The sequence below is a fragment of the Semicossyphus pulcher genome, unplaced genomic scaffold (assembly GCF_022749685.1).
Source record: "Semicossyphus pulcher isolate SPU_LCO1_2020_fin unplaced genomic scaffold, fSemPul1.0.p SCAF_11, whole genome shotgun sequence".
Classification (NCBI taxonomy): Eukaryota; Metazoa; Chordata; class Actinopteri; order Labriformes; family Labridae; genus Semicossyphus; species Semicossyphus pulcher.
Genome location: NW_027211615.1, coordinates 14,007,979 through 14,030,695, shown reverse-complemented (window position 1 = coordinate 14,030,695; position 22,717 = coordinate 14,007,979). Strand labels below are relative to the sequence as shown.

The 22,717-nt window shown below is 40.2% G+C and overlaps 1 protein-coding gene across 1 annotated transcript; it reads right to left on the bottom strand.

Moving 5' to 3' along the window:
- Positions 1 to 185: 185 nt before the first annotated feature.
- ptk2bb (protein tyrosine kinase 2 beta, b) lies at positions 186 to 22,228 on the bottom strand. Its single transcript, XM_069685670.1, has 30 exons — positions 22,149 to 22,228; positions 14,449 to 14,684; positions 13,954 to 14,132; positions 13,771 to 13,858; positions 13,360 to 13,439; positions 13,098 to 13,160; positions 12,903 to 12,957; positions 12,666 to 12,806; positions 12,460 to 12,534; positions 11,466 to 11,567; positions 11,187 to 11,304; positions 10,999 to 11,038; positions 10,758 to 10,789; positions 10,576 to 10,620; positions 10,396 to 10,493; positions 9,119 to 9,200; positions 8,935 to 9,035; positions 8,598 to 8,713; positions 7,342 to 7,442; positions 7,117 to 7,206; positions 5,302 to 5,506; positions 4,954 to 5,062; positions 4,794 to 4,853; positions 4,573 to 4,695; positions 4,013 to 4,441; positions 2,974 to 2,998; positions 2,822 to 2,856; positions 2,453 to 2,587; positions 2,226 to 2,306; positions 186 to 969 (listed from the first exon to the last, which is right to left on the bottom strand). The coding sequence occupies exons 2-30, from the start codon at positions 14,644 to 14,646 to the stop codon at positions 754 to 756; spliced, it is 3,222 nt and encodes a 1,073-aa protein (XP_069541771.1). The 5' UTR covers positions 14,647 to 14,684; positions 22,149 to 22,228; the 3' UTR covers positions 186 to 753.
- Between the last annotated feature and the right edge of the window lie 489 nt (positions 22,229 to 22,717).

The window sequence follows — 22,717 nt, the reverse complement described above, 5'->3', positions numbered from 1 at the left end:
GCATGTGATTACATTTTATTGTACAAGTGTTGTCATTATCCTGTCTATCACCTGTAAAAAACAAAAACAACTATAACAACAGGTCTCAATAAGCACTGAGAGATAATCATAACTTTTCACAGTGCGAGGAAAGGCAGAACATGTAGATTCAAATCCTCAGGAGATCTGGTCAATGAAGAGGCATTTATGTACAGTAGTATACATCATTTATTTTCATGTAACATGATTTACATGCTAGAGTAAAAACTTTGAAGTTGAATAAAAGTACTTGACACACATCTGACCATCCATGATCCTTATAATTATGTCATTATTTCAAACTTGACACTTGAGATAAGCACTGTTTGTATTTAAAACACCTTTGAACAGTTGAGTAGCCTGATGGTTCAGTCATCTTTACATTTCACTCAGATCAATGAACCATTTACATTTCTTTATATATGCATTGTTTTTCTCTGCAGTTAAACCTACATACTTGATATGAGACACAATAATATTTACACAGATAATTCAATTTCCGAGCAGATAATTAAATCAATCTAATAAAATGAGAACAAGTGAAATAAATCCTTAGTAGATGACAAAAGGCAGTCATCAGTACATATACTACCTTGGTAAGCATACACATCCTTTTTTATCCACGAGTTGTAGCATCACATTTAAATCTAAAAACACAGATTTACAGGTAGATATGATGACCACCACGACCTCTAAGCTTAATGTGGAAAGTGATATTAGTGTGTTTACAGTTCACTAGTCGGCCACTGGTTTGGCTAGATTGGCCCTGACTCTGGCCTGGTCCACAGCGTCCAGCATGTTCTTGCTGTCCATAGCCAGAGTGTGAGCTGCGGCCAGCATCTGTTTCTTACACTCCTCCTTCAGAGAGGTGATGGCGTTCTGCTGGGCCAGACGCATTTTGCTGATCAGCTCCGCCATGTCGTTGTTCAGCAGCTTCTGGGTGCCCTCGATCTGTAGGGAATGTCAGTGAAACATAATGGGTGAAACTGTCCTTATTTCTATGTCAGCAGGAAAAGCACATGTGTACTTAATTAACAATGAGGGAATTTTATTTAGCTGCTTCAGTTTCAGGGTCCTCGTTTATGTTATTAACAACACCTGTGCTTCTACCACTATCAAGACGGTCCGCAGTGACTAAGGCCTAGAAAATATCGTTAATTCTAAATATATTGACATTGTCGTTGTGAAGGTTATGGATTTGAGTTTGGCAGATTTGAGTTAAAGGAGCAATCCACCCCTGGAAAAAGCCACTGCCAGTCAAAGCTGGCGTTCTCTGTAATCAATAGAAGCAATAATACTTGAAATTTACGCCATAGCTGTGGAGAACGTTGTACATACAGCTCGTGGTTTCACCCATTCTACATTCCTACAACACCCAGCATGCATTGCGCCCCTCCCTCTTAAAGGAACGGCCCAGCGAGAGACGCTGGAGTGAAATGCTACCGATTTCCAGTCAAGGACAGTGATCGCTACAGGCAATGGCTCAGAGCGGTACAGAATCCAAAATACGACGAGAATATATCGGTGGATCGTCTGAATAATCTTCAGGTCTGCAGTCTACATTTCAAACCTGACGATTCTGAACGAGACATGACATCGGAGGCGGGCGTCCTAGATTGAGGGAGTGTAGTTTAGCAAGCTCCCTGAAACGTGTAGTCTGGCGGAGGTTTTCCAGGGCCCATTGGAGAAGCAGATAGCTTCCTCCAAAGGGACAGAGCCAAATTGCATTTTTTTCTACCATAATGGCATTAGCTCCCCATAGTAGCATGATAGGACTGAGGTTGAAAATTAGGGAACTGGCCCTTTAAATGCATTATACTGTAAGCAGTTCCTGTAACTTTGTGCAAACAGCAGATATAGTTTATGGTTCTCTTGTATTGACCCTCCGTGTGCATATCAGCTGGAGTTGTTTGAAGTAAGAAAATGCATGAAATTAAATAAATCTTTGTACCCTGTTTGATAAACTGATAGATGTTGCTTTGTAGAAACTCTAATATGCAAGCTATGGATTTTGGGTGTACTCAGTCAGAATGGTAAACACAAAAATATTTAATTTTCTCTTTGCTTCTTTGTGTTTGAGGAGGACTTCTATCACTTTGAGTTTCAGGGACGAGCAGCAGAGCAGCTTGTGGGGAAAAAAATCGATAGAACAACGGAATAAGAAGATGAGAAAACACAGCAAACCAGCTGCAGACAATAAACTGTACCTCCGTCCTGACAGACTCGTGTAAGGTGGGCAGTACGTCATCCACGCTGCGAATCAGGTCTCGTAAAGCCATCCCGACAGACTGTGGGCAGAGATCAATGCACAAAATTTATCAGCTCTGTGACTCGAGGCTTTTGTCTTCGATTACAATTCATACACCTTAAATTTTCCTGTGAAGCAGCAACAAAGTGTCAGACTGAGGTGAAAAACAGATCTGTCTCAGTGTACCTGCACGAGGGTGATATATTGTTCCGGCTGCAGCTCGGTGATGTCATTCTTGAGTTGGACCACGACTTTGACCAGGTTCATGACTGAGGGGTACACTTTGTCGTCAGAGCGGTCCAGCTCAGCTGTGGGCGCAGGCTAAGAGACACAGTATAATGTTTAAATAACTCATCCTAACTTACTTTACATAAAAACCATTTTAAATCCATTGTGACATCAACGACCTTCAAAGCTGGATTGTAATTGTACTTTTCTGAGATGACTGAGTTCATTCTAAATTAATATTCAGCATAAAATCAAAGATGATAAAGTTAAATGGTGTTTCAGTGGACTAGAAGATATTACAATACCAGAATTAATTGACATAATCACCTGTGCCGTGAGCCGTGGGGGCTTCTCTGGAGGGGCTGCAGAGGAAACAGAAAGATGAACGGTACAAAAGAGAGGGAAAAAAAAGACAAGAAGATTAGGAAGGAGGAATAATAGTGTTCAGAATAAAATGTGGATTCACTTTAAGCACTTACCACCCTCTGAGTCGGCTTCAGGGGACTGAAAAGAAAGAAAGATAAATCTCATGAGGGCTAGTGAAGTCAGGCATCCTCTAAAGGGATTCAATAGTTCACAGGCACCATGGACAATAATACACAAAGCTAATCCTCGTTAACAGCAGACGAGCTAATGTCAGACTTAACTAAAAGAAAACTATAAAGAAAAACAAAGCTTAATGGAAAAGTTGCCCCTGTTTACAATTACACTTTTGAATACCCTAGATTTGTGACAATCCTGTGGTTAAATCTATCTAGTATGAACCCTCACTACACGCACCTTCTGTACTTAAGTTTATGGTCTCCGAAAAAAGAACAATATATGTGAGGTGTTTCATTTTGCTGGCTGTGATATTTGACGAGAGTGGTGATGGTCTCTGATTGTTGCAAACACATAAAAGTGCATCTATTTAAACTACTTTGATCACTTAAGGATGGAAAATGCCACCATGATGCTATTTTATTGATTTAATTTAGAAAATGTAATTAATATTTCTACTAATTAGGGATGGGCATTTCAAGCAAAAACACTATTCCATATTCACAGGGAACTTTTTGACTATAATTCAGATCAACTGGCACAAATGTTAGCATTTAGCATATAGCATAGCGTATGTACTCCCTTTAAAAACAAAACACTAGTTCAACACGTTCTCGTTAATTTCGGACTTTAACCTCAAAGAACTTCCTCCTGTTTTATTGCAAATGTATGACAATCTCAGAGATGATCCCCGGTCTTTCCTGGTACTTTACTACAGAGGTTGTATGCAGTTAAATAACTGTTTTCTAGCTCCATTGCAGCTGTACTCAAAATACCATGTACACAACACTATAACTGTATCACTCAATGTTTGATATTATTTTATACGACATGAGGTGCCTGTCTAATAGGAATAAAAATATTTTATTGCTAAAGAAAACAAGCTGAGCTTCATCTCTAAAATCTGTCTGCTAACAGTTTTATAAAGTGGATCTTTCCATTCATCTCAAATCACAGTGTGTGTAGGCGGACACGTACCACTGGGATGGGGGTGTCCTCTAGTACCATGGGGTCCTGCAAAAGAACAGGCAGGTTCATTTTATAGATTATGGACATGGACCCCCTCTTTGGAATTGATATCACGGGAACATTCAGATTAAGACTAGCGGGGCGTCGAGAGCGACAATGCGACTTTAAATTGTTTAACGACGCCTCGTTCAGCGTAGCCTCCAGGGCCACACTGAAATCAGGACCAGGGGGACACAGAGACACAGAGAGGGGGTTGACAAAAGTTAATGATGCCCTGTTTCCCACCAGGAGTCTCTCCTCCTTCTCCAGCCACTTTTCATCCTCCATCATCTGCTGTTTCTGCCGGCGCAGCGTGTCCTGCCTGTTCTGCTTCTCCCGCTGCCACAGGCGCTGGGCGTCCTCCCGGCTGTTCGCTTCCACTCGCAGAAACTCGCCTTCCTAGAACCAGGAAGTTTAACAGAAGAACAATGGGTGAACAGAAAGCAGAGTCTTTGCTGTTGTCTCTAAATGCGTTAATTTTTTATTGAATATATGACTTCAAAAGTGAGTAATATGAGTGAGTCTCTTACCCCCATGCTTCGACGCCGAGGGGACCTGACCGGCAAGGTTAGCATGTTCATGGAGTCAACAGGTGACTGATATTCACACGGGCTGGCCAGGTCAGGCGAGCTGGCACACAAAGCCTCGTTCAGCTGCACAGACACACACACACACACAAAACTTAATTAAAAGCTTCATGCAGCAAGAGAAAACACGCATCTTTCGAGGTAACTTGTGTTCACTGCTGTACCTGAATGTGTAGGCCGATGCTGAGCGTGTTCCCAAACCGCCCTGGTTTCATTCTTGAAGGCTGCAGTGAAAATTGAACAGATGTTTTTAAACACGATTACATCCTTTGAATATGAATATTTTGTTACACAAAACTGGCTGAATTTGACAGGGACTCATACTTTGGGAGGCGGCTCGTTGAAGTTGAACTTGGGGTCGAAATATTTTGTGGAGCGCGCCCTGTCCCGCTCTCTCTCCACTTCCTGCTCCTTCTCCATCTTGTGGACATCACTGACAGATTTGACAAAAGTTAAATCAAAAACACATCATATGTTCTTCAATATTTGTTCAGTGACCAGCCATCAATGTATCTAAGTTCCTTTATACTGAACTTTGAGAAGGTAGGTAGATTTATACATTCAATAAGGCTTAATAAAACAGGTTAACCAGTACTGAGAGGCCTATTTTCACTCCGTGCAGTCATCCATTATGTAAGTGTGGAGCTCCATTTGTATTTAATAAAGAAGTACCTGATCTTAACCACCAGCTCGGTGAAGTTGGGTCTCTCTCCGGGGATGTAGGACCAGCAGCGGGTCATGAGTGAGTACAGAGCCGGAGGGCAGTTGTCTGGTTTGGGCAGCCTGATCCCCTGCTCCAGCTGGTTGATGACGTCTCTGTTCTCCAGCCAGAAAAACGGCTGCTGCCCGCGACTCATTATCTCCCACACACAGACCGCTGTAACGCAATGACAACAAAGAGAAACCAGAGGACGCTTTAATCAGGCTTTATGGTATTAACTCTCTGTCATAAAGACTGTGGTTAGACTATTTAAACATTGCGGGTGAGTGCATGTCATATTTGGACATGTTTGGTCAGTGTAATTTCTGGTGCTGTTGGTGATGAAACTTTAAACCAAAAAGGACAATACGCAAACTTTCAATGTTTTCCTTTTGTTTCAAACAGCATTGTGTGAATTACGCACAGAATCACACATGTATTACATTTACTGTAATTAAAATGTAAACACTCATAACAGTTAATTTGGATATACTGTGTATAATTTATATATGCAATAAACATGCTTCAAACACGATAAATTCACAGTTCAAACTTGTTAAAATATAAAGTATATTTAGTTTGGTTGTGTTCTAGAAAAACATTTAGTGGGTTGTTAAACTGAACTTCCTGCATACAAGCCAGTATATATGTTTTTAGGGAAAAAAAGCTAGTCCCCCCCATTTAAATATGAAAGTGTATTAAAATGGCCCCCCTCCAGTGAACATCAAGCGTTTAACCTTGTAAACATCTCCATGTGGTGTTTTTCATGTGCTACAAGACATATCAGGGACAACATAAGCAGACATCTCCATGGCTGGGCCTGTCTGCTTTTAAACTTCAGTGTACCAAGGACAGGCTGAACAACACGTTTTCAGATTGGCAGGTTTGCGACGTCACAAACCTAAGTAGCCTATCACGTTAACGGACGGGGTGATGCTGTGCATATCATTATGTGTAACCTATGGCAACCACTTTGGCGATGCACGAGCCAGCTGTAACCGTCATTGTCATTTTTGCAAACTCACTACTGAGTACTAACATTAACATTACTACTACTAATGACTACATTTCAAGCTAGCTAAGCTTCAACAAGTTGCCTCTAAACAATGGCAGAGGCGTGTTTTGTTTGCGGCGGGGCAAGAACAAAACACGGGGCGGGGGCTAGCAGATTAGGGAATTTTTATTGAGGGAGAAAGAGGAGATGCATTGGGAGGATTTTTACACGGTAATTAAACGTATTTTGCTGAAAAAACATATCAGAAACAATTTATTATTTCAAGCAGAGAATTTTCTTAAAACATGACTGGAGCTGGTCTTTAAATGTTTGGTCCTGATAATTGAGAAAGGTAGACATAAAACATGGAGAGCATGAAGATTTTCACTATGAACTAATCATCTGTATGAAATGCACCAGAGAAGCACTGCAGCGAAAAGTTCGGAACAAAAAGTTCAGGCTAGATTTGGTGAAGGAGTGAAAACGGGTCGAGATAAGGGTGATAAAAGATGATACTGTAACTTGATTAATGCATTTTTTTCACTTGGTAGTTCTGTTTGAAAGACAAAAGTCTGCCGACAGAACTTTCATGTACAGTAGTTCTTGCATCACTTTAAATCAATTTTACCACATCATAAAATTATGCAGTGACGGTTTGAGTTGAACATTAACCACCCGCCTGCCCTTTATGATGTCGGAGCGAGTGAGTGTGCTTTCCTGTCTGGTGCCCTAAATACCATAAACGTGTTTGCACTGAGCCGGTGCGCTGCGTGTGAGTGTATCACAAACTCACCAAACATCCAGACGTCACTGGCCGAGGTGAAACGTCTGAAGTTGATGGATTCTGGGGCCATCCACTTGATCGGCAACCGAGTAACAGACGCTGCAAGGAATAGGAAGCGTTAGTATTTTTACTAGTCTTTACTGGTCTATTGTTTCATCTATCTGTGTTTTGTGGGAGCTTAAGAGAAAAGATCAGTGAGAAGAATTCAGTGAGCTTTTATTTAGCTTCTTTTACCCTTGTAGTATTCTTCATCCTCGATGTATCTCGACAGACCGAAGTCTCCGAGCTTCACGCAGTCTGGACTGGCGACTAACACGTTACGAACCGCGATGTCTCTTTGACAAAACAAGAGTAAAACATACAATAAAGTCAGGTTTATGTGTGTACAGATGGAGATAATAATACAGGCAGCGTTTGTAGAGTAACCTGCTGATAACAGTGCGTCTGAAATGACCTTCACTGACTGACCTGAACTTTCCTCTCCATCTCTGCAGCCCTCACAGAAATGCAGCATAAAAAGAATGTTTGCAGTTTCCACACAGGCAGAAACTCATTTCCTTTGTCTGTGTTTTTCCTTCACAGGAGATTGAATCCTCGAGTGGCTGCTTTGCCGCCTGAAACTCGTCGATAAAAGTCTCCAAAAAACCACCGGGTGAAACGTGTTTTTCTATTTTCATCTCACATTAACTTTCTGTGATGTTGTGTCTACGTATAAACATTTCAAGTTTAAATTAAAAAGTTTGCTGTTGTCACCGCCTGATATCACTCCACTTTATATTCAGATGCTGTTTGTCCTTTTGTTTTCTCGAGCTTTATCTGTCAATAACTCTAAAGAAAGACCAACAAAGGAAAGACACTCGTGAAAGCTGATCAGGTTTCAGATCAGTCAAAATAGTACAAGAACGTGCTGTGATGGGGCCTGGTCGGCTCAGAACATTACACGTTGTACCTCTTTTTTCACACCTGCAACCAAGAACCTTATTTATGATATAAAAGATCTATTACTTCTATGATCACATAACGACATAACACATAACTTCTATGATCAAAATAGTACAAGAACGTGCTGTGATGGGGCCTGGTTGGCTCAGAACATTACATGTTCCTCTTTTTTCACGACTGCAACCAAGAACCTTATGATAAAAAAGATCTATTACATCTGTGATCACATAATGTTTCAGCACAGTTTAGCTGGTGACAGTGAAAGTTTTGTTGCTTTCTGAACAAAAGGCTTTTGTTTTGTTGCATAATGTTTCAGGAAACCTCAAGTTTAAAATAGTTTTATGGCTGCATTTGACTTGGAGAACATCAAGCTGTCTAGCCAAGTGGCTTTTCATAAACACCCGATGTTACTCCCTCAATTAACAGAAGATTTGTCAGTCGAAAAATTGATCTTGAGTCTGTGTTGCCCGTGATGAAAAGAACATCGACTACAGAGAACTGCAGCGTCTTCACTTCTTGGATAACAACAGAGAAGCGTGGTCTCTAACCTGTGCACCATGTTGACCCCTTCCAGGTAGACGAGAGCTTTGCAGATCTGCAGGCTGAACAGCACCAGAGTCATGTTTGTCAGCTCTTTCTCCTTCTGAGTCAGGTAGTTCCCGAGCTGCAAGAAGGTCAACATTTAGGTTAAACATAAAACTCCTGTAGAGACTCTCTGGCACTCTTTCTGTCAGGCTGAGAGGCGTGAATGTAGCTGCAACACATCAGACAAGACTAATGGCAGAGCTGTGTAAAAATGGCAGTGGGCTGTTTCCTTTCCTGTCCTCTCAAAGTAAAAACAACTCAGTATGAAAAAACAAACATGAGATCAGGATGGACACTAACCTCTCCATGCTGATAGAGCTCCATGACGATCCACACAGGATCCTCCTCTATGATGCCGATCAGTTTGACGATGTGCTGATGATCCAGGTCCTTCATAATTACTGACAAATACACAAGTTCACTCATTTTTATCGTCATAATTATCACTGTCATGTTATTCTTTTCTAGACATTTCTCCCATTACCTGCTTCACTCATGAACTTCTCCATCACATCAGGGGAGCAGTCTTTGCAGGTCTTCACGGCCACATTAACCCTGTCACCGTCCTGTTAAATACACGGGGGGGAAGATGATGCTGCGATTATTTTAATGGACACCAGTGAGAGCGTTTATAAAAACAGCACTTCCTGCTGTGATCCAAGTGATCCATTTACAGAGTCATTATTCATGCAAAATACTAAATAGTCCTTAAATTTATGATTTGACATTTTGGATTTTTGTCTTCTGTAAATAATCTGTAAACCATCTAAAGACTTTCACTTTAATCTCTAGGCACTAGGCAGGGACGTGGATTTTAGGGATGTTGTTCTTCCTTCTGTTTGTAGTACGCTTGTAGTCCGAGTAATATTGACCAATCACGTGTCAGCAGGCTGCAGCGTATGCAGGAAAAACAGTCCGTGTGGCAAAGCAGGCGGAACGTAATCCGCCGTAATGATACCCCGGCTCCCATCAGCATCATCTGACAACGATTTAGCTTCAATTCGATTTAGCTAACAATTTGTTCTAGAGCTAAAATTCAACTTGAGATAAATTCCTTGACGCTGTGTCACAAAAGCCGTTCAGCCTTCAGATTTCCCGACTTCCTCGAATGCATCAGAAATGATCGAGCCGACCTCCGTTCAACAAACGAGCATTTTAAAAGTTCTTCTCCTCTTGAGGACAGACCTGCCAAAGCTTCATTTGTACTTTTTAACAATCTGTATCATGATGTTGAAATGTCGGCAAAGGTAAGACCCGTTACTTAAAGTAAATCACAAGAAAAACAGGTTATTTTTCTGTAAACAACGCAGCACACTTAATTGTCGTCAGACTGAAGCCGATGGGATACGAGATTGCTTTCACTTAGACTTTGTGACACTTGATGACATAAGTGTGACACTATTTTCTGACACTTTATCGACCAAACTTATTTTAAATTATTTTGGAGTTAAGAAACTAATCAGCAGATCATTTACTCAAGAAAGAAAGTTATAAGTTGTATCCCTAGTATACTATATAACTTCATATTAGATGCAGCACATGCATCAAAGGGCCGCGAGTCAGAGTATCCAACAAGGACTTTGTCTCTATACATTGGGCGCCTGCTCCTTAACCGACCTTTAGCAGCGCCCCATCTTATTGATCTATGATTCTTCAACAAGCTTTCTACAACTACAGTTACTTTATGGATAATTTTCTGTATTTTATTTGCGCTTTTATGCTATCAGTATAGACATACTTCAACAAGATAGAAACACTTACAGCTTTTTTATAAACTCCATCGTAGACTTCTCCAAAGAAACCTTCCCCGAGGATTCGGCCGAGAACAATGTCACTTCGGTCGATCCCGTACTTAACAGCTACAGAACAAGAGTTACATTTATGAAAGTTCAAAAGTTAATTTTCACAGTTATTCTCTGCAAAAGGAAACGTTCACCAAACCTGATCTTGGCCTTTCATCAAGGATCTCACAGTAGATATCTGAGCCTGAATATACAAGAGAAAGAACTTTTTAGCTTTTTAGATTTGCTTTTACATGTTGTTGTAAGCTAATGACTTAAAGGCTTTCACTGTAATGTATTATACATGAAGGTTATGTAAAAGTACGAGGACAGTCTGCTCACCCATACTGTGCCTGGTGGAGCCGGTGTCTCTGCTGCTCCGGAGAAAAGACAGAAGGTCATAAATTTGAAAGTTATGGCTCCTCAGAGCTCTGACAGAATGATTCAATAAAACATCCCCGTTCATCAATAACTCTAACTTTTCATTTCATATTACAGCCGAAGAGGGAATGAGTGCAGCTACACTGAGGCTGAGAGAGGCCACAAATCATTCAGAGGAGTAAAACAGACAAAAAGTACTCACCTTGTGGGGAGCTCAGGTAGGGAAGTTCGTGCGTTTGCATCTAGGATAGAAATTAGTCATGATAATTCCAGTTAAATATAAATTATGCATTTTCAAAGTCTTTCATACACTTTTAAGACGACCAAATAGGCCCCATCCCCCCTACATAAGCCCTTATTTGTAAGCTTTAATTACAGTGACACACACACCTTTATTTGCCCGGTAGATTACAGTATCATCCGTGTCATTTTCCAGGCGGCAGTAACCATCAATAAGGTCCATCATGTTCTCTGCCACAGGAACTGTGGCCACATTGATCGATAGACGCTATCAGAGAGAAGAAGAAAAAAGGGCACATGTACCGGGTCAAATTTCCTGTGCAGACACCCTCTGTCATTAACGCACTCGCTAATTTTAGCTATTCTGATTCTTAACAGTGCACAAAGTGTTATTGTATAATAGGAAGATGTTGCTGCTGTCATACTCACTTGTCTGGCCCCCTCTATGTCGAAGTTTATGAGCGCCTTGCCGTCGCCCTGAGATAAGCAGTGTATTTTCTTGATCTGCTTGAAGTCGGCTAGAAACACAGCCTGAGGACAAGAAAGAGGGACGTGAGTAAGTGAGATTAGGATGGGACTCATTACATCTGTCTGACTGTGTTAGATATATAATGATGCAGCATCCACATGAGGCTCTAAGTTTACATGAAGGCGCAAATGAGGTCTAGACATGAAGGATCCAACAGGAATTAAATTATGCAATCAAACTTTCAGAATAAAATGCTGGTATTTTTATAAACCTTTAAAGGAGAAGTTTGACATTTTGGAAAATATGCTTAATCTCTCTTTGCTGAAAGTTTGACGTCATTCTCATGTGTGTATGATAATTAGGAAGAACGTTACTTAGCTTAGCTTAGTGCACACACAGGAAATAAGTTGAATAAGCTAGTCTGGCTTTATTAATGTAAAAAATAAATCTGCTACTAGCACTATCAAAGCGCACTACATCAAGTTATATCTACTTTGTTCCAAAAACTGAAGTGTAACAATGAAAATTTGTGGTTTTAATGCAATTATGTGCCAAGCTAGCGCTATTTCTTGACAAGAATAAGTTGCTTTGCAAACTGTTGAGACTTTAGGAAGTCTACTACTTTAGATGCTCTTTTAAGATGAATCTGTTTTCTTTGGACAAAGCCAGGCTATCTGTTTCCCCCTGTACCCATTCTAGTCTATATGCTGAGCTTAGCTAACCAGCTGCTAGCGATAGCTTTGCGTTTACCCTGCAGACATGAGAGTGGTGTCAATCTACTTATCTTAATCTGGGAGAAAAAAGCGTATAAGCACATTTCCAAAATGTCCAACTATCCTTTAATGGAAATACTGGGAATAGTCTAGACAGGTGAGATATATAAAAAAATTCAACTTGCTATTAAATAAAAGGTCAAAGCCCTCTTACTAATACCTAAATCTTCACAATGCTTACCGCTGAATCCTTCTGTGTGCGCTGGCGAATTCCCCTCCCACCGATGACCAGCTCCACCGACAGACACCAACCTTGCTGTTGACAAGTGAGAGTGGTTAAATGTTTGTAATATTAATGTGAGCAAGAGTTTAAGATTTAAAGCTGCAGTTGTTTATATCAAAGACAATAGTGCCCGGTATCACACTAAAGTTAATGTTGCCACTCACCACAAGCTCACACGGGAAAACCTCCTCATCATAACTGACGAACTCTTTGAGGGTCTCAAAAAACTTCACCATACAGTCGTCCTCTTTGAGCGTCGCAAACTGTTGAAACGTTTGCTGGATCAACTTCCGAAGCTGCCGTGACTGGATCACACACAAATGTAAAACAGCTTTAATTATGAACAAACTGATGAAGGTTCCAGTAGTAAATACATTAAAATTATGCTCTGGATAGCTTACCTTCATGCTGTTAATCAGCTCTGGAGGAAAGAACAGGTCCAGGCCCACTTCTTTTCTTCATTTGTGCAGCAAACATTTAGAAAAAATATATAGGAATTACCATTCAAAGAAATGTAAAATCATGAAAACATCAAATGTTATAAATGTCAAAGTTATGTGACCAAAGTTACAGGATTCAGGAAAACAAAAACTTACTCTAGCAGCTCAAAGTTGGACTTCTTTTCGAGACCTTTTGAGTTCATGTCTTTATAGAACCTCCTGTAAAAAGAGAGTACACATTAACATCTCAGCGACTAATAAATTCTGTACAAGCAAATATTCTTTATCCTAAACAACAGGTCAGATACCTTCAATACCACTGTCACCAAGTCCATCAAGTCACCTTTATCGCTGCACTCAGCGAAACAAATGACATTAACAGCGAGAGCACGAGAATGTGAGGAATGCAGAGACTCACCTGATCTCCAAACAGCCGAGCTGCAGCGCCATCCCATCACTGACCTTACTGGCGTGATACTGCATGTAGTCACTACGCACCTTTCATACAATTAAACAAAGATGTACCAGTACGTGATTCAGAAATACTGGACTATTACAATAGTGGAAAATAATATGGCTGTAGTAGCAAAACTCAAAAAAGTAAAGTATATAAAAAAGACAATATGTTTTTATCAGCAGCATGACGCAGAGCAATGCAGCAAACATTGCCTATAATAGCCTTTAATTGTTGTGATTATTATTCAGCGTTTTAAGCTGCTCTCTCTTGCAGTATGACAACAACACTTCTTATTCCAAATACATATCGACAAATGATGTGAGTTCTATACCAGCAAATATGTTGTACATCAAATAAACCGTAGCTTGTTACCTGTTGGTAAAAATACACAAAAGTAGATCTGTCATCTTTGAATTTTTCCAAGAAATTGACAGGAACGTATCGGATTCGAAGGTCGTACCTGCATTAAAAAGAAAAAGACAAAAAAAACATTCATATGTATTAAATGCATGGTCCCTCAAGAGAGATACAAGCGTCCCAGTAATCACTCTGTACCTCCACTCGGCCTCCACGTGTTGGCTCTCGTAGCGCTCTTCCACCTCCCTGACAGTCAGATCTGGATGCAGCCAGTGAAGCTCTTCTGACTTCAGGTGCTTCAGCATGAGACCGTAACATCCTGCGTGTTCGATGTTCGGCCCCAATCGACCGCTGATCAGGATCGAACGAATGATGGCCTGAAAGAGAAAAAAAGGTCGATGTGTTTTAAGTCTTCCCGGTCTCCTGTGGATTATTCTCACTTTAGTGTAGCGGTTAACAAATGCGCTCTAAAATGCTGTACAATGAGAGAAAAAATATAATTCCTGCAAAGATAAGGGATGTTTTTTGTTTTCTAAATGTGAAGGAGGCCAAATAAAACAGATTTCTGGCTCATAAAAGGTGTTCTTTGAATTTGTAATATCAACTATGTCAGATAAACAAAGATCCCCCTCTTAATCACAGTCCTCTGACACATCACCTCCCTTTCCCATATTTGTCTTACACAACTCTCACCCTGATTTGCCAAGAGCTGTCACATTTAACCAGCTTGAAGTTCTTGCCCAGGTTATTGTTGGTGCAGAAGCACACTTTGAGGATCTTGGTGGGCCCTCCGTCCCCTGTGAAGTGCGACTCTGGACTGGGCTCGGTGTCACTTTGTCTCGGGCTGGGCACCTTCCAGGCCAGGGTGTCACGGGACATCACCTCATACATTTTCAAGGCTGGGTTGGCACCATCATATCCACTGCATCCTGATAACAGACAAAGGAAAAGAACTTTAAGATTTGAATCGAGTGTTGAAACATCAGGGGCCGATGTCTTAACTGGTTGAAATCTTCAACCCTTAAGTCTGAGTAATGTAGGACTTTTGCAATATTTATACCAATATTTGCATTTGTGATATTTACACCGATTTTTGTGATATTTATACCGATATTTGTGATAACAATAAAGATATTTTTGATATTTATACCGATATTTGTGATATTAATAAAGATATTTCTGATGTTTATACCGATATTTGTGATATTAATAAAGATATTTGTGATATTTATACTGATATTTGCAATATTTATAACGATATTGTGGTATTTATACCGATATTTTTTATATTTATACCGATTTTTGCGATATTTACAGATATTTGTTATATGTATACTGATATTTCCAGTATATTTACTGATTTATTGGGACAAATTCACAGATATGGCAGCCAATATGTTAATATTTTAGCTGGAATTCAAATTTTTCTGCATGGATTTAACCCCGAATGACTCAGAAAGGGGACTCAGAAGGCTGCTTTCATAAACAAATAACTTTATCAAAGAATATTTGACATTATTATGAATTATAAAACAATTCTATATCTGACAAAGTCTGTTTAGCTGAGATGCTCTGCTGCATGTGCTACAGACAGTGCTGAGGGTATCGTAAAGAATAGAGTTGGGGTTTGATGACACGATTTCTAAATCACCCCATGCATTGTTTTCTGTATGACATCTTATTTAGAAAAAGTTTTAATATCAGCTCACATCACAAAACATATACACACTGATACTGATATACCAATATATCTGTGACAGGCCAGGATCTGACTGATAATATCGGCCGACTGATATATCGGTCAGGCTGCAATAATAAGGTGCTGGTTCTCAAGTCTGTACTGACAATACAGTAACACAATAGTACACAGCGTTCTGCGGCCGCCTCCTCATAGTACTACAGTCATGCTTTGCTTCATATTACCGCTGTGATGTTGTGCCATGTGGGTCTGTGACTCACATCGTTTCACTCAGTGATCCGCTGGCTACATTCCTCCCTAACCGTGATTTCAAGTGAGGGCCTGTGTGATTCATGAAGCAGAATTGTGATATTGTGCAGACTTGTACCATAAAGCAACAAGGGAAACTACTTTAAACTGCCTGAATCCAAATATCACATAAGTTTCATTACATATCTGTAAACAAAGCAATGTGGTAGACCACTAAACCTGTCAGCGGGCTGACAGAAACAACAAAATGTCCTAACTGAAACAACACTTCACTCTATCCGAAACCAAATAACATTGAATAACAGAGTGATGAATAACATGGAGTAGATTCTTAGCTCTGGGCCATTATGCAACCTGTGTTGATTCATCCTGCAAGCAACTGAAGTAGGAAACAAAACTCAAGCTATAGCAGGGAAGCAGCTCTTTTACTTTACTTAAGTTGGGATTTTGAAAGTTGAGATTTTAGCAAAATACTTGCCTAGTTTTCAAGAGTTAGAAGAGAAAAATGATATCAATCTCATGTCTGTCTGTTCCATAATAATCTACAGCAAGGAGATGGATAGCTTAAATTAGCTTAAACTTATACTGGAAACACGCTAAACACTGCTAGCGTTGCTCCTCTTAAAGTTGCAATACCTGCCTACCAGTACCTCTAAAAATCACTACTAATAACACACTACATGCTTAAAGGCCCTGTTAGGAGTTTTTATCTGGTTATGAAAAAGACTGAAATTTACTCTGTTACTCTTGTTTACATTTTCCAGGGAAAAAAATTTAAAGTGAGTGTTAATGAAAGCATGATGAGATTTTTTGTTAAAAAACACCACTTAAGCATGTACAGGACAAAATCAGCAAAGAGATAAGAGGTACGGCTTTGTCCACAGGGGGCGCCAGAATAAACACAAAAAGAAAAAGTTCCTCACAGCAGCTTTAAATACATTGGCTTCAAAAAAACTGAAGGTAAAACCAACAAACCGTTTTTTTTAAGTTGGTTCAGTGACTTCCTGGAGTCACCATGGGGCTATTTTCACTTTCATTCTTTTGTAATGGAATAAACACACAAGATAAACTTCGTTAGCCAGTTAGCTTTAGAGGTGCCAGTAGGTGGAGTTTGTTACCTTTGGACTAGGGATCCGTGATATTGGATTTTTTGCCGATATCCAATATGACGACATTTTATTTAAAATAAAGCTGTGATATTTATACAACTTAGACATGCTTGGATGATGCTCTCCATGAGACAATCCTAACAGCCAGAACAAATACATGAAATGAAATCAACTTTGCTGTCCGTTTCAGAAGCTTTGAAAAACTGCCGTACCGCAGACATCTTGCACCCTTCTTCACGTCTGAGGTAAGAGGGGTGGTGCAGGCAAGTGCAGGCGCACACTCGCGCCGCATCATCGAGCATTTAAGCAGAATTAAAGCGTTGTTTTATCTGCGGAAAATATCGGCAGGAAAATTACACATCTGCAGGTACCGATAACGTGCCGATAATATCATGCATCCCTACTTTGGACTGAGCAAGGTCAGCTGTAACCCCTGTTTCTAGTCTGTGTGCTTTGCTATGCTATGCTATGCTAACCGGCTGCTGGTGCTAGCTTCATATGAAAGTTTACGCTCCACTTTTTTCCAAGCTCAAAATCCACTAAATATGCTAATTTAGTTCTCCGAAAGGCCAAATGCAGGATGTATATTTCACTGCTTCAGTGCATTAAAATAACCCATCTACAGCCCACTGTGTAGCATATGATGTCCAGGCCCTCACATTTTCGGGCAAGACTTTTCTTGACTTAAGACATTGATATCTCCACAGTGGCTGACTGGATTTTTACCATTCAAAATGTATTTGAAACCTCAATCTCCCTTCCTTCTTTTGCAAAGAGATCCCTTACCAATGTCTTTTGTATTTGTGAGCATAGGGCCCTGGGAACATCAGGATGACCCTGCTTCAAAGTAACCACAAAGAACAGAGAACTCTTGGAATAAAATGAATGTCAAACTGCTCCTTTAAGACATGACTACACCATAAGGAAAACATCCAAGCAACAGGAGATTCTTCTCCAACCACTTAGCTTTGAGTAAACATAGTGACGGTCACTGAAGGTAGTAAAAACTTCAGCACACAACCACAACCACAGCCACAGTTAGGCAGGAATAAAAGCTTTCCACTGGGTCAAAAAGCTGAAAGGCTGCTCGCACTTTGATCGAACATTCAGGTAAAATGTGACACTGAGAAGGGCAGAAACCTACTGTTGCATTAGATCAAAAACAATCAGAAAATAACATGCTGCTCTCGCCATCACAAGTCTAACTCCACTCCTCGCATTGATATTCTGCCCTGTCAATCAAAAATCTGAGAGCATGTTGACTCAGCAAACAGAGAAACACCTGAAACTACCTTTTACAACACACCCAGCTGTGATCAGAGCTTTCTGCCGGTAACCCACCTTACAACAGCGTCACAAAAGTCCCCTCTGGCTGCCTTAACACGTTTTCTCATAAACGAAGCTCCATGCTGTTCGTCTGCTGTGCGGGAGCCGAGCTGTGTTACTTTCTCTCAGGGTTTTCCGCCGCTGTTGGACGGGGTTGTGTTTTGTTAGCCTGAGGCCGTGAATTCCCCAGTAGGGCCGTGTGGGTGTGTTTGTGTGTAACTATGTGTGTGTGTGTGTGTGTATAGTGAGAAAGAGAGAAAGGGAAAGAGAGAGAGGATGAGTGTGCAGCATGGCCGGCCGGCATGTTGCACCATCACCTGGGTGTGGGAGGCCCATGACGGAGGGGGAAGTTTAAGATAACTTGTATGGGTTGAACTGAGAGGGGCTGCTGTTATACACACACACATTCCTGTGTTTGTGTTGAAGAAATAATGAGGCAACCTGGTGACATATATACATTTCAGATTGCCACACATGCGCAGGCAGCATTGCAAAATCTGTTGTGCCAACATATATTGCATGCACCACGTCTCAAAGAGGGATAATAGAGAAAGATGAATGAGGCGTTGATAAAGTTTCTGCTATTTAGAGAGAAAAAAGAAAAGAAGGATGTTTTATGTGTTGCTCTCGGATCCCTCTGGTCTCGTCCAGCTTTTAACAAGTGTGTGAGACTACATTTTTGTGTAGTTTGACTCTTTCACAACTGAACGCTAAAACCCCAAACAATTGGGCTTATATAAAGACGGACAGGGCCGAGTCAAAACAGGGCCAGGAAACAAATATCAACAGCACTTTTAAACCGGAGACATTTTTATTTTTCATAGCAGGAGACGCACAGGTGATACAGCTAACATTAATGTCAACTTTGTTCCAGTAAGTGTACTTGGAAGCCTTTGAACTGGTGCATGTATGATACCAAACCCTGGTGCTGCCTCACTTTGGATGTGCATACACTTTTGTGCAAGTAAGCGACATCTCCATCAGAGACGGGCTAAAAGGACAAGAGCAAAGAGGCAAATTTCTGTCGAAATATTTTTGAACACACTTCGGTTGCCTTATGAGCATTCTTGTTTTGATTGGATAGAAGCGTCTCCCCAAATAGCAATTAAATCTGCTATTTCGTCGTCTTGTCCTCCATGGTCAAGCGGAAAAAGGAAATCTTCTTCTTCTTCTTTAGCATCACTCCTTGAAATGTGCGTATTACCAAGGCAACGCGGACCAATTGCAATTTGAGTGTTCAAATACAAGTCACATGCAGGTCGCATGTTCTGGATTCCGATTTAGTTCTTCATATTTAAGTAGCCCGCTTCCAAATTTAAAAAATGTGACATCATGCAACTTTTTGCTTTTCACACTGATTAGAAAAAATCATTTGGGAATTGGGACTGCAGTATGAATGCAGCCTTAGAATCGACTAAATGTACAATGAAAATGATTGTTGAAGTCCTGAACCGAAGGCCTGGTTTTGGTTACTTATTCTAGATTCAGATATTTATTGAAAAAAAATCACAATTTCTGCTTTTAGTTTTTATGTGGCTTTGTAAAGACACTTCTTACACTTCTATACCTTGATAGTTAGGTATCAAATCGGTCAATGTTTTTGTGTGCGTTCAAAAACTAAATATTAACACTAATATGAATGATGGCAATTTAATAATTCTCATATTCAAATATAAAGGTATATATCAAGCTTTTTGTTACTATTTTATAGGACCACCGTTGCCCCGTGTATTTGTTACCAGGGCAGCATTATCAAGCCGACAAATCCCTCACAAGTGCAGAAACATCATCTGTAGAAAGCAAAAATTTAACTCTAATTAAAATCCTTGACAGACGTGAAGTCCTTTGTTCCCGTTGTTTGTAACTGCGCTGTAGTTTTTTTTAATTGGACAAAAACGACACTAGTTTCCGAGCTAACAGAGTTGTTGCTTCTCACACCGACTCTCATGCTGGCACTTGAGTTTTTAAGAAAACAACTAAACCAGAGGAAGATTTTAATCACAACAGGAGTCCAAGGTGAAAGGAACTAACTCCTAAAACACTCAGCAAATGCTGCAGCGGGACAATAAAAAGGATATTTCAGTACTCAATGTTTCTATATCAGCAGTTATTCCTTCACATTTCTCCTGCCATTTTTACATTTCTGAACAGCTGAGCTCTGTTAGAAATGTACAGTTTGTCCCGGTCAAAATGTCGGGAGGTGACTGACAGGGACTGATTCAGAGTTACAGATTGTGACAAATGAGAATGAAATTCCACAGCAGCTGGTGGAGGAGCAACAAACTTCAACAGAGCTGCACTCTGGAGAAAGACGAGGCTTCATAGAAAAGCAAAAGTCATTAGTGCAATAGATCCATGCAGTTCTGTAACGTTTAACAACCGTTTAAGTAAACTTGATTTATGTGCAGCCCCCAAAGCCCCCAAAAAATACAAGGTAGTTAAAGTACTTGTTTCCAGGCTAGCTGCTAATATGATTCAGTGTAGACTTATAAATCAGCCAGGAAGATTTCATGACAGATATTAGCGTACTGCAGGTGTCATCACTCATTCATCATCATTGTACTCATCTGAAACTGCAGCGATTAGTCGATGAATCATTGAAAAGTTACTATTTTCCCAATCAATTAATAGTTTTTCTATAGTTTTGTGAGTATTTGCATTTTCTTTTTGTAACCTGAATATCTTTAGGTTTTGGACTGTTGATCTTATAAACCACACATTTGAAATGTGTCTCTTTGGGTTTAGAATGAGTTCAATAGTAGATATTTGGAAAATTATCTTCAGAATAATCAATATCACAAAATAGTTGTTAATTTCAGCCCCATATATGTCGTCTGACGAGTAACTGCAGTGAAAAGGAAAGGCAAATGGTTTGAGGTAAATAGGAAACAGTGTCACGATTACATTGGTCCACCAGTGAGCACTGAAGGTTTGACCTTTTAATTGTGAAACGCCCCGCTTCAGTGACTCAGGGTCACATTCTTTCATAACAAAAACAAACCTAAAGGATCCACATACAATGATTTGGTTGCTTGTGTTGTGCGTTTATGTTAGAAAAATAACTGTACACAGATATATTGATTGTTTAAACTCCGAAATATCTGGATCGGCCTCAAAAACAGTCTTGGTCCTACACCAAATCAACCGTCTGTGCTGTCGTTCAAAGTGAACTGCTCAGTGGTGCAACGAAGGAAACGCTGTCTTTGACAGAATCTGTCACAACATGCACTCTGACTGTAGTAAGTGTCATCGGATTGTGTGTCTGTCTTTACATAACAGATAAAACTTTGAAGAACATTACATTAAATAGACCTTACTTACTGAAGTGGCTTCTAAACAGACTGTTTTATTTTTCATAAACTATATTAAATAAAAAGCTTGTAAAACTTGTAAAATCTGGAAATCTGTGTCTGGGTTGAAATATCTCCATATTTACCAGTTTTATCTTCTTATAAGCTACTAAAGTACATTATTTATGGTAGGTAGGTCTGGTAGTTTCTTGTCAACACAGGCAGGCTTTGTGACAGGCCTGCTCTGTGAACAGTGTGGTGCTGCCGAGGGTCTGCACACTGCACCGTCATGACCCCAGGCACTGGAATGTGGAGGCTGCTCCTCCACCTGCACAGACATGCTGTGAAAATGAACACAGTTCTCTCTCTGACAGAAAACGGCACCTACGACTTCACTTTGTAGCATTATAATCAGTTCGTTATCTTCAAGAAAAAAGCATTATTTAACCTTCAAAGACAAGTTTCACGTTTCGCACGGTCACACAAAAAAAGATAATCTGTAATAAAAGGGGAAAATACACGTTGTTTATCGCGAACCAAATCAAAAATCACTTAGAGGCTCATGTAATGCTTTAAATACAGGCCTAACTGTTTATTGCCTTAATCTCTATAATTGCAGACCTAATGCAAACACTTTAAGACTCATTCAGCTCATCTCAGCAGAGGCTGTAAGTCCCTGCCCTGTAATAAACAATAACATGTATCAATACTGTGTCTTACCTGATTCTGATTTAATTCCTCCGTGAATAAAAGCCTGACAAGACGTGTTATTCCTCCCGGAGAGTCCAGGCCTGACAGTCTGTTAGTTGAGCAGGAGGCGGCAGGTAGCCACTCCCTCACCTGCGCAACCCTGCTGTAAGGTAAGAGGGGCTCACTTCCTCATTTCTGTAACAAGGAACATGGCGGTCGGCGTCTCATTTTTTCCTTCAAAGTTTTCAAAACAAATATTCTTTCCTGTCCCTTTGATGTCCTTACCTGCTGAGTCTCGCGGGAGTTTCGGACTCTGTCAGACGCAGGAAAGCATTGAAAACTTTGCTAGTAATTAAAGGCTCGAAAATACGTCCTGTAACCAAGCTTTTTAGTTAGAAATAACGAGTTTATATTTTATATAATTAATATAATATATATATAAGTGTCGCTTTACAAACTAATTTATCTTGAATCACGGACTTGTGACCATTCGTGTGCATTTTATATGCTTTTTACCCCTTCATTTTGACTTCATCTGTTTTCCCTCAATTTTCAGTCGGCTTCGCTATAAACGGTCAGTAGTGTTATAAAGGTGTAAT